General features: G+C 46.0%; 1 protein-coding gene across 2 annotated transcripts in view; it reads left to right on the top strand.

Annotated features, from left to right (window-relative positions):
- Positions 1-12500, top strand: part of dlg4b (discs, large homolog 4b (Drosophila)) — a 24385-nt gene that overhangs the window by 10104 nt on the left and 1781 nt on the right. For both annotated transcript variants that reach the window (XM_068713013.1, XM_068713015.1), the window contains 12 exons: positions 2751-2801; positions 6953-7077; positions 7245-7414; positions 7661-7797; positions 7880-8030; positions 8375-8643; positions 10792-10894; positions 10986-11082; positions 11267-11443; positions 11525-11562; positions 11640-11687; positions 12413-12500. The exon at positions 12413-12500 is cut by the window's right edge and continues 14 nt beyond it. In XM_068713013.1, coding sequence (XP_068569114.1) covers positions 2751-2801; positions 6953-7077; positions 7245-7414; positions 7661-7797; positions 7880-8030; positions 8375-8643; positions 10792-10894; positions 10986-11082; positions 11267-11443; positions 11525-11562; positions 11640-11687; positions 12413-12500 — 1454 coding nt within the window. The remainder of the gene's footprint in view (positions 1-2750; positions 2802-6952; positions 7078-7244; positions 7415-7660; positions 7798-7879; positions 8031-8374; positions 8644-10791; positions 10895-10985; positions 11083-11266; positions 11444-11524; positions 11563-11639; positions 11688-12412) is intronic.

Genomic DNA, 12500 nt, shown 5'->3' with positions numbered 1-12500 from the left:
ACTAGACTGTTAGCAGGTTTGGTCCTCGTGGTCCAGACTAGTATCTTGTGGTCCAGACTCGTATCTCGTGGTCCAGACTCGTATCTCGTGGTCCAAACTCGTATCTCATGGTTCAGACTCGTATCTTTTTGTCCAGACTCGTATCTCTTGGTGCAGACTCGCATCTCTTTGTCCAGACTCGTATCTCGTGGTCCAGACTTGTTTCTCGTGGTCCAGACTTGTATTTCGCTGTTCAGACTCGTATCTCTTCGTCCAGACTTGTATCTCGTGGTTCAGACTCGTATCTCTTTGTCCAGACTCGTATCTCGTGGTCCAGACACCTATCTATTGGTCAGGACTCGTATCTCATAGTCCAGACTCCTAGCTATTGGTTCAGACTCGTATCTCTTTGTTCAGTCTCGTATCTCTTGGTGCAGACTCGTATCTCTTTGTCCAGACTCATATCTCGTGGTCCAGACTTGTTTCTCATGGTCCAGGCTCGTATTTCGCTGTTCAGACTTGTATCTCTTCGTCCAGACTCATATCTTGTGGTGCAGACTCATATCTCTTGGTCCAGACTCCTATCTATTGCTACAGACTCGTATTTTGTGGTCCAGACTCGCATTTTGTGGTCCAGACTCGTATTTTGTGGTCAGATTTGTATCTCTTGGTCCAGACTCCTATCTATTGGTAGAGACTTGTATCCTGTGGTCCAGACTGGTATCTCGTGGTCCAGACTCCTACCTATTGGTACAGACTTGTATCTTGTGGCCCAGACTTGTATTTCATGGTCCAGATTCCTATCTATTGGTCCAGACTCGTATCTCTTGGTCCAGACTTGTATCTTGTGGTCCAGACTCGTATCTTGTGGTCCAGACTCGTATCTTGTGGTCCAGACACCTATCTATTGGTCAAGACTCGTATCTCATAGTCCAGACTCCTAGCCATTGGTACAGACTTGTATCTCGTGGTCCAGACTTGTATCTCGTGGTCCAGACTTCTATCTATTGATCCAGACTCGTATCTCTTGGTCCAGACTTGTATCTTGTGGTCCAGACTCGTATTTCGTGGTCCAGACTCGTATCTATTGGTCCAGACTCGTATCTCATAGTCCAGACTCCTATCTATTGGTCCAGACTCGTATCTTGTGGTCCAGACTCGTATCTATTGATCCAGACTTGTATCTCATAGTCCAGACTCCTATCTATTGGTACAGTATTGTATGTCATATTTCAGACTCCTATCTATTGGTACAGACTTGTATCTCGTGGTTCAGGTCTGTCCTGGACTCAGAAACCTACCCGGACTGTTCCTCACAGAGGTTGATCAACGTGGAGAGGTTTTAATGGTGACAGATAGATAGAGATACATAGATAGATAGAGAGAGAGAGAGAGAGAGAGAGAGAGAGCTGTCATGGGAAGTGAAGAGGTTTAATTAATTCACAGTGAACTGTAACTGCCTCTTTCTCTCTCTGTTATATAACTGAAGCTCCTCCAGAGACAAACACAGTGATGACAGCTGTGCAGCCCTGAAGGACAGAGAGACAGACAGAAAGACAGAATAAGAGAGAGAGAGAGAAATACAGACAGAGAGAGAGAGAAAGAGAGAGAAACACTGGGCTATAGTAACACCGGGCTGTAGTAACACCGGGCTGTAGTAACAACACTGGGCTGTAGTAACACCGGGCTGTAGTAACAACACTGGGCTGTAGTAACACTGGGCTGTATTAACAACACTGGGCTGTATTAACAACACTGGGCTGTAGTAACAACACTCTGCTATAGTAACACCGGGCTGTAGTAACACTCGGCTGTAGTAACACTCGGCTGTAGTGACACCGGGCTGTAGTAACACCGGGCTGTAGTAACACTGGGCTGTAGTAACACCGGGCTGTAGTCACACCGGGCTGTAGTAACACTCGGCTGTAGTGACACTCGGCTGTAGTAACACACAGCTGTAGTAACACTGGGCTGTAGTAACACAGGGCTGTAGTAACACTGGGCTGTAGTAACACTGTGCTGTAGTAACACTCGGCTGTAGTGACACCAGACTGTAGTAACACTCGGCTGTAGTAACACTCGGCTGTAATGACACCGGACTGTAGTAACACTCGGCTGTAGTGACACCGGGCTGTAGTAACACTGGGCTGTAGTAACACAGGGCTGTAGTAACACTGGGCTGTAGTAACACTGGGCTGTAGTAACACTGGGCTGTAGTAACACTGTGCTGTAGTAACAGACGGCAGTAGTAACACTGGGCTGTAGTAACACACGGCTGTAGTAACACTCGGCTGTAGTAACACACAGCTGTAGTAACACTGGGCTGTAGTAACACAGGGCTGTAGTAACACTGTGCTGTAGTAACACACGGCAGTAGTAACACTGGGCTGTAGTAACACACGGCAGTAGTAACACTGGGCTGTAGTAACACACGGCTGTAGTAACACTGGGCTGTAGTAACACACGGCTGTAGTAACACTGGGCTGTAGTAACACTCGGCTGTAGTAACACTAGACTGTAGCACCTTAAAGTAACAACGTAACGAGAGATTTCTGTTGATTGATGATCAATAAAATCTTCTGAATCCAACCTGATGTCTCTGCAGGAAGTGATGTAATAATCACGTGGTGGAGGGAGAGGAGGTCGCCATAGCTACAGTTACAGTTGCCTGGTAACCGGCCCCCTGAGGGCTCGACAGCAGTTACCATGGCGTTGCCGTGGAGACAGAGAGAGATGCTGCATGTGAATTAAATCTCGTTCTGTTTTTACAGATGAACGGATCAGAAGGAGAGCTGGAGTATGAAGAGATCACTCTGGAGAGGGTGAGACACAACGCAACACACACTGTACACTAAACACACACACTATGCACACTGTACACACATAGTACACACACATATTACACAATATACACACATAGTACACAATATACACACATAGTACACAAACATAGTACACACTATACACACACACAGTACACACTATACACACATAGTACACTAGACACTGTACACACAGTACACACTATACACACACTGGACACACTGTACACACAGTACACACTATACACACACTTGAACACACACTATACACACACTGTACACTAGACACACTGTACACACATAGTACACACTATACACACATAGTACACACACATAGTACATACTATACACACGTTAACACACACTAAGGACTAAATGTCCTCTCGGTCCAGCAGCAGGAAACGTTCTGTCTCTGAGACTCTGAATCAATGAAAACGAACGGATCCTGATACGTGTGTGTTACAGTATTATGTGTGTGTATTACAGTGTGTATTATGTGTGTGTGTGTGTGTGTGTGTGTGTGTGTGTGTGTTACAGTGTGTATTATGTGTGTCTGTGTTACAGTGTGTATTATGTGTGTGTTACAGTGTGTGTGTTACAGTGTGTATTATGTGTGTGTGTTACAGTGTGTATTATGTGTGTGTGTGTGTGTTACAGTGTGTATTATGTGTGTCTGTGTTACAGTGTGTATTATGTGTGTGTTACAGTGTGTGTGTTACAGTGTGTATTATGTGTGTGTGTTACAGTGTGCATTATGTGTGTGTGTTACAGTGTGTATTATGTGTGTGTGTGTGTGTTACAGTGTGTATGTGTGTGTGTTACAGTGTGTATTATGTGTGTGTGTGTGTTACAGTATGTATTATGTGTGTGTGTGTTACAGTGTGTATTATGTGTGTGTGTTACAGTGTGTATTATGTGTGTGTGTGTGTGTGTGTGTGTGTGTGTTACAGTGTGTATCATGTGTGTGTGTTACAGTGTGTATTATGTGTGTGTGTGTGTTACAGTGTGTATTATGTGTTACAGTGTGTATTATATGTGTGTGTGTTACAGTGTGTATTATGTGTGTGTGTGTGTGTGTGTTACAGTGTGTATTATGTGTGTGTGTGTGTGTGTGTGTGTGTTACAGTGTGTATTATGTGTGTGTGTTACAGTGTGTATTATGTGTGTGTGTGTGTGTGTGTGTTACAGTGTGTATTGTGTGTGTGTTACAGTGTGTATTATGTGTGTGTGTGTGTGTGTGTGTTACAGTGTGTATTATGTGTGTGTGTTACAGTGTGTATTATGTGTGTGTGTGTGTGTGTGTGTTACAGTGTGTATTATGTGTGTGTGTGTGTGTGTGTTACAGTGTGTATCATGTGTGTGTTACAGTGTGTATTATATGTGTGTGTGTGTGTGTGTGTGTTACAGTGTGTATTGTGTGTGTGTGTTACAGTGTGTATTATGTGTGTGTGTGTGTGTGTGTGTTACAGTGTGTATTATGTGTGTGTGTTACAGTGTGTATTATGTGTGTGCGTGTGTTACAGTGTGTATTATGTGTGTGTGTGTTACAGTGTGTGTGTATGTGTGTGTGTTACAGTGTGTATTATGTGTGTGTGTGTGTGTTACAGTATGTATTATGTGTGTGTGTTACAGTGTGTATTATGTGTGTGTGTGTTACAGTGTGTATTATGTGTGTGTGTTACAGTGTGTATTATGTGTGTGTGTGTGTGTGTGTGTGTGTGTGTGTGTGTGTGTGTGTGTTACAGTGTGTATCATGTGTGTGTTACAGTGTGTATTATGTGTGTGTGTGTGTGTGTGTGTGTGTGTGTGTTACAGTGTGTATTATGTGTTACAGTGTGTATTATATGTGTGTGTGTTACAGTGTGTATTATGTGTGTGTGTGTGTGTTACAGTGTGTATTATGTGTGTGTGTGTGTGTGTGTGTGTGTGTGTGTGTGTGTTACAGTGTGTATTATGTGTGTGTGTGTGTGTGTGTGTGTGTGTGTGTGTGTGTTACAGTGTGTATTGTGTGTGTGTTACAGTGTGTATTATGTGTGTGTGTGTGTGTGTGTTACAGTGTGTATTATGTGTGTGTGTTACAGTGTGTATTATGTGTGTGTGTGTGTGTGTGTGTGTGTGTGTGTGTGTGTGTGTTACAGTGTGTATCATGTGTGTGTTACAGTGTGTATTATGTGTGTGTGTTACAGTGTGTATTGTGTGTGTGTGTTACAGTGTGTATTGTGTGTGTGTGTTACAGTGTGTATTATGTGTGTGTGTTACAGTGTGTATTATGTGTGTGTGTGTGTGTGTGTGTTACAGTGTGTATTATGTGTTACAGTGTGTATTATGTGTGTGTTACAGTGTGTATTATGTGTGTGTGTGTGTGTGTGTGTGTGTGTGTGTTACAGTGTGTATTATGTGTGTGTGTTACAGTGTGTATTATGTGTGTGTGTGTGTGTGTGTGTGTGTGTGTGTTACAGTGTGTATCATGTGTGTGTTACAGTGTGTATTATGTGTGTGTGTGTGTGTGTGTGTGTGTTACAGTGTGTATTATGTGTTACAGTGTGTATTATATGTGTGTGTGTTACAGTGTGTATTATGTGTGTGTGTGTGTGTGTGTGTTACAGTGTGTATTATGTGTGTGTGTGTGTGTGTGTGTGTGTGTTACAGTGTGTATTATGTGTGTGTGTGTGTGTGTGTGTGTGTGTTACAGTGTGTATTGTGTGTGTGTTACAGTGTGTATTATGTGTGTGTGTGTGTGTGTTACAGTGTGTATTATGTGTGTGTGTTACAGTGTGTATTATGTGTGTGTGTGTGTTACAGTGTGTATTATGTGTGTGTGTGTGTGTGTGTGTGTGTGTGTGTGTGTGTTACAGTGTGTATCATGTGTGTGTTACAGTGTGTATTATGTGTGTGTGTTACAGTGTGTATTGTGTGTGTGTGTTACAGTGTGTATTGTGTGTGTGTGTTACAGTGTGTATTATGTGTGTGTGTTACAGTGTGTATTATGTGTGTGTGTGTGTGTGTGTTACAGTGTGTATTATGTGTTACAGTGTGTATTATGTGTGTGTTACAGTGTGTATTATGTGTGTGTGTGTGTGTGTGTGTGTGTGTGTGTGTGTGTTACAGTGTGTATTATGTGTGTGTGAGCTGTTTTTAGAAACTGTTTCAAAGCTCCAGAAATAATCAGCAGCTTATTTTAACTCACGCTGGTTATTTTAGGAATCAAACATGTGAACTTTAGTCTGACGCTTGTGAGTCACAGCTGTCAGTGTGTCACATGACTGAGATCCAACATTAATTACATCAATAGAATTATTATTGTCAGTAAGATTATTAACAATTATTAATAATAACGGGGCACCATCCTGAGAGCAGGGACCAATAACCAAACTATAAACTAAGTCTCATAATTAGTATTCACTCACAATGTCAACAGTCAAAGTACTGTTACACATTCAGAGTGAACAGTGAAGGTTTGAAATCAGCTGTTATCACAGTACACATGCACAAAGTAATCACAGACAGCTGCTCTTTAAAGTATAACAGAGTTTAAGTTCTATTATTAATGATCAAGTCAAATAATAACAACTACTATACAATTATGAGCACGCTATCTAACATCAACAAACAATCTGTGGTGAGAGTGTGTGTGTGTGTGTGTGTGTGTGTGTGTGTGTGTGTGTGTGTGTGTGTGTGTGTGTGTGTGTGTGTGTGTGTGTGTAAAGAAGAGAAAAAAAGGAAAACACTCAAAAAAAGGCATGTCCTCACTGTCGCAGTAAAATACAGGAACTGCTTCTCTATCATACAGAAACTCGACGGGTGAACTCAGATTCGGCCGTGGTTCTAGTCTTCTAACTGGTAGAGTCACAATAACCGGCCTCACTCACAGTGATGACCTAACACAACACTATCAATGTGGTTCTCGAGTTTCTTGGTTAAACTTGGGATCCGGAGCGTCAAGTTGCGCAGTGATACACTCTGTGTGGCAGAGAGTTTCTCGGAAATTAAGGGAATTCTTCTTCCTTATGACCGGCAAAATGTCAACGTTAACGGGGAGAGAACGGGACATAGACGTTATCGTTCTCTCCTTCAGGATCCAAAAGAATCAGATGGTGAAATCCCTACAATGTGCTAATGTGAGTATTAATGTGTTAATGTGTGTGTGTTAGGGGAACTCTGGTCTGGGTTTTAGCATCGCAGGAGGAACCGATAATCCTCACATCGGAGACGACCCGTCCATCTTCATCACTAAGATCATCCCTGGAGGAGCAGCCGCTCAGGACGGACGCCTCAGGTACAGTTCCAACTATAGCCTAGACTCTGACCTGGTTCTAACCTAGACCTGGTTCTTACCTAAACCTGGTTCTTACCTTAATCCGGTTGTAACTTGAACCTCCTTGAACCTCTGAAGTACTGAGGTCCAGACCTCCTCACCACGGTGGTTTGTGTCTTTGTCTTCAGGGTGAATGACAGCATTGTATTTGTTAACGACGTGGACGTGCGTGAGGTCACTCACTCTATCGCAGTGGAGGCGCTGAAGGAGGCGGGGCCTGTCGTCAGGCTCTACGTCTTGCGGCGACGCCCACCGAGCGAACGCATCACACAAATCAAATTGATGAAAGGGCCTAAAGGTAGGAAAGGAGACGAGGAGAGGGAACAGTGCAGTGGCCTGTCTCACTGTGTTCAGCTGAAGGACTTTTAATTTAGATTAAATGTGTTCCAGTAAGAACCGTCCTCACGTGATTATCACAAAGGTTTTAAGCTGTCGGGCCCTGTCCCTGTGTGTCCCTCTCCCTGTCTGGTCCTGTCCCCATCTGGTCCTGTCCCTGTCTGGTCCTGTCCCTGTGTGTCCCTCTCCCTGTCCTTGTCTGGTCCAGGTCTGGGCTTCAGTATAGCGGGTGGTGTGGGGAACCAACACGTTCCAGGAGACAACAGCATCTACGTCACTAAGATCATCGAGGGCGGAGCGGCGCACCGCGATGGACGGCTCCAGATCGGGGACAAGATCCTGGCGGTAAGTAAAACCCCTCAAAGACGTCCTCATATTGTCCTCAGGACTCTAACGTAACCTGTCCTCGGACCTCTGTCCTCGGCAGGTGAACCACGTGTCCCTGGAGGACGTCCTGCACGAGGACGCCGTGGTGGCCCTGAAGAACACGGGGGAGGTGGTCTACCTGAAGGTGGCCACGCCCACCTCGCAGTACATCCACCCAGCTGATCGATACAGCCCCCCCGACCTGACCAGCTGTACGTACACTTCCTGTTTGATGATCACATGTTTGAAGTAAAAACAGCCGTTTTCTGAATGGAGTTTGGTGTGATCAGTGCTATGCTAAGCTATGCTAACACTGTTAGCTGCTCTACAAATAGCGTCAAAGACCTGGATGAGGGTCTCAGACCAGCCAATAGGGGTTCTGGTTCTAACCTTGACCTAGTTCTAACCTAGACCTAGTTCTACCCTGAACTTGGTTCTTACCTGAACCCGGTTGTAACCTGAACCCGGGAACCCCTATCTGGTCCTGTCCCTATCTGGTCCTGTCCCTGCCCCAGCAGGACTTCATTTACACATCCTGTCCTTTATTTCCCTGCAGCCTACATGGAGCCGGACTACATGTGTGATTACCCACAAGTCCTCCCTCCTCCGTCGCCACGGAGATACTCACCCATACCCAGAGGCATGATGGGAGAAGATGAGTATTCTCGGGAGCCCCGCCGGGTCTGCGTCCAGCGGGGGTCCACCGGTCTGGGTTTCAACATCGTGGGTGGAGAGGACGGAGAGGGGATCTTCATCTCCTTCATCCTGGCAGGAGGACCAGCAGACCTGAGCGGAGAGCTCAGGAAGGGAGACCAGATCCTCAGTGTGAGTACAGAGACCAGGTCCTTTAGTGTGAGTACAGAGACCAGATACTCAGTGTGAGTACAGAGACCAGATCCTTCAGTGTGAGTACAGAGACCAGGTCCTTCAGTGTGAGTATAGAGACCAAGTCCTTTAGTGTGAGTACAGAGACCAGGTCCTTCAGTGTGAGTACAGAGACCAGATCCTTCAGTGTGAGTACAGAGACCAGGTCCTTCAGTGTGAGTACAGAGACCAGGTCCTTTAGTGTGAGTACAGAGACCAGGTCCTTCAGTGTGAGTACAGAGACCAGGTCCTTTAGTGTGAGTACAGAGACCAGGTCCTTCACTGTGAGTACAGAGACCAGGTCCTTCACTGTGAGTACAGAGACCAGGTCCTTCACTGTGAGTACAGAGACCAGATACTCAGTGTGAGTACAGAGACCAGATCCTTTAGTGTGAGTACAGAGACCAGGTCCTTTACTGTGAGTACAGAGACCAGATACTCAGTGTGAGTACAGAGACCAGGTCCTTTAGTGTGAGTACAGAGACCAGGTCCTTTAGTGTGAGTACGGAGACCAGGTCCTTCAGTGTGAGTACAGAGACCAGGTCCTTTAGTGTGAGTACAGAGACCAGGTCCTTTAGTGTGAGTACAGAGACCAGATACTCAGTGTGAGTACAGAGACCAGGTCCTTTACTGTGAGTAAAGAGACCAGGTCCTTTAGTGTGAGTACAGAGACCAGGTCCTTCAGTGTGAGTACAGAGACCAGGTCCTTTAGTGTGAGTACAGAGACCAGATACTCAGTGTGAGTACAGAGACCAGATACTCAGTGTGAGTACAGAGACCAGGTCCTTTAGTGTGAGTACAGAGACCAGGTCCTTTAGTGTGAGTACAGAGACCAGATACTCAGTGTGAGTACAGAGACCAGGTCCTTTAGTGTGAGTACAGAGACCAGGTCCTTCAGTGTGAGTACAGAGACCAGGTCCTTTAGTGTGAGTACAGAGACCAGGTCCTTTAGTGTGAGTACAGAGACCAGATACTCAGTGTGAGTACAGAGACCAGGTCCTTTAGTGTGAGTACAGAGACCAGGTCCTTTAGTGTGAGTACAGAGACCAGGTCCTTCAGTGTGAGTACAGAGACCAGGTCCTTCAGTGTGAGTACAGAGACCAGGTCCTTTAGTGTGAGTACAGAGACCAGATACTCAGTGTGAGTACAGAGACCAGGTCCTTTAGTGTGAGTACAGAGACCAGGTCCTTTAGTGTGAGTACAGAGACCAGATACTCAGTGTGAGTACAGAGACCAGGTCCTTTAGTGTGAGTACAGAGACCAGGTCCTTTAGTGTGAGTACAGAGACCAGGTCCTTTAGTGTGAGTACAGAGACCAGATACTCAGTGTGAGTACAGAGACCAAGTCCTTCAGTGTGAGTACAGAGACCAGGTCCTTTAGTGTGAGTACAGAGACCAGATACTCAGTGTGAGTACAGAGACCAGGTCCTTTAGTGTGAATACAGAGACCAGGTCCTTTAGTGTGAGTACAGAGACCAGGCCCTTCAGTGTGAGTACAGAGACCAGGTCCTTTAGTGTGAGTACAGAGACCAGGTCCTTTAGTGTGAGTACAGAGACCAGGTCCTTCAGTGTGAGTACAGAGACCAGGTCCTTTAGTGTGAGTACAGAGACCAGGTCCTTTAGTGTGAGTACGGAGACCAGGTCCTTCAGTGTGAGTTCAGAGACCAGGTCCTTTAGTGTGAGTACAGAGACCAGGTCCTTTAGTGTGAGTACAGAGACCAGATACTCAGTGTGGGTACAGAGACCAAGTCCTTCAGTGTGAGTACAGAGACCAGATACTCAGTGTGAGTACAGAGACCAGGTCCTTTAGTGTGAGTACAGAGACCAGGTCCTTTAGTGTGAGTACAGAGACCAGATACTCAGTGTGAGTACAGAGACCAGGTCCTTTAGTGTGAGTACAGAGACCAGGTCCTTTAGTGTGAGTACAGAGACCAGATACTCAGTGTGAGTACAGAGACCAGGTCCTTCTTTGGTTTAGATATTTCAATGACTAGCTACAGGGTGCATTAATCAAGGGCGTGTGTGTGTGTGTGTGTGTGTGTGTGTGTGTGTGTGTGTGTGTGTGTGTGTGTGTGGGTGTGTGTGTGTGTGTGTGTGTGTGTGTGTACAGGTGAATGGTGTGGATCTCAGGTACGCCACTCATGAACAGGCAGCAGCAGCTCTGAAGAACGCAGGTCAGACCGTCACCATCGTGGCTCAGTACAGACCTGAAGGTGAACACACACCTGATCACTGTAGTACTACACAATACTAATACTAGTAGTATTACTACAATAACAGTAGTACCTGTCGTCATGTCTGCAGAGTATAGTCGCTTCGAAGCAAAGATCCACGACCTGAGGGAGCAGATGATGAACAGCTCGTCCGGGAGTCTGAGAGCCAACCGCAGCTTCTACCTCAGGTGAGCTGGGTCTCCTCACACCTGGTCTGGCCCGGGTCTCCTCACACCTGGTCTGGCCCGGGTCTCCTCACACCTGGTCTGGCCCGGGTCTCCTCACACCTGGTCCGGCCGGGTCTCCTCACACCTGGTCCGGCTGGAGGAACCGTGGTCATCAGGACTGACATGGGTTTGTTGTGTTTTTCAGGGCGCTCTTCGACTACGATAAGCAGTGGGACTGCGGCGTCCTATCACAAGCCCTGGACTTTAACTTCGGGGAGGTTCTCCACGTGATGGACAGCGCTGACGACGAGTGGTGGCAGGCCAGACGGGTGAACCAGCAGGGGGAGCTGGAGGAGCTGGGCTACATCCCCTCTAAGCACAGGTTTAATATGATCCATCGTCTACAAGACCGGCTGCTCCGCTAAACAAACTCCTGGTGACCGACAGTGTTTGTGTGTTTCAGGGTGGAGAGGAAAGAGTGGTCCCGTATGAAGAGTAAAGGTAAAAACAGGAAACACTGGACGAAGACGCAGCGTCTCATGTCTTCAGTTTGTAAACGTTGTGCTTTCTGTTCACAGGTAGAGAAGGTTTCGTTCACAGCTACGAGCTCATCACTCAGATCGAAGGTCAGTGTTACGTTTAACCTTTAACCTTAAACACGACCTGCCTCTTACACGTGAGGAATGAAACACGATGTTGTTCAGTCCACCACTCAGAGGCTGCTACAGTTCAGGTCCTCGTGGACCAATGATTGATGCATCCAGACTACTATTAATCTAACTCTACCCTACAGTGATATCACGAAGCAATCAATAGAACACTGAATCCAATCGACCGCAAAGAGACACAAAACAACCACAAAGAGACGCAAAACAACCACAAAGAGACGCAAAACAACCACAAAGAGACGCAAAACAACACAAGGAGACGCAAAACAACAACAAAGAAACACAAAACAACCACAAAGAGACACAAAACAACCACAAAGAGACGCAAAACAACACAAAGAGACGCAAAACAACAACAAAGAAATGCAAAACAACCACAAAGAGACGCAAAACAACCACAAAGAAACGCAAAACAACCACAAAGAGACGCAAAACAACAACAAAGAAACACAAAACAACCACAAAGAGATGCAAAACAACCACAGAGAGACACTCTATCCAGTGATCAATGTCCATACTCGTTAGCACAAACTCAGTAAACAGCCCAATACAATCAGAACATAACATTCCCTGATTTTCTTCTCCCTCTTTATGTTTTGTTTACTCACCTGCTCTGTGTCCACCAGGTGTCTGTTTGTCAGTAACGAGCAGGTGTTAATAAAGTTACCTGTCTGTCTCTCTAGTGGACTACGCTCGTCCGGTCATCATCTTGGGGCCGACCAAAGACCGAGTCAACGACGACCTGCTCTCCGAGTTCCCGGACAAGTTCGG

Source organism: Cebidichthys violaceus, unplaced genomic scaffold (genome assembly GCF_023349555.1).
Source record: "Cebidichthys violaceus isolate CVI_PGR_0920_01 unplaced genomic scaffold, fCebVio1.0.p SCAF_19, whole genome shotgun sequence".
In the NCBI taxonomy this organism is placed as follows: domain Eukaryota; kingdom Metazoa; phylum Chordata; class Actinopteri; order Perciformes; family Stichaeidae; genus Cebidichthys; species Cebidichthys violaceus.
This window is presented reverse-complemented; position numbering and strand designations above follow the sequence as displayed.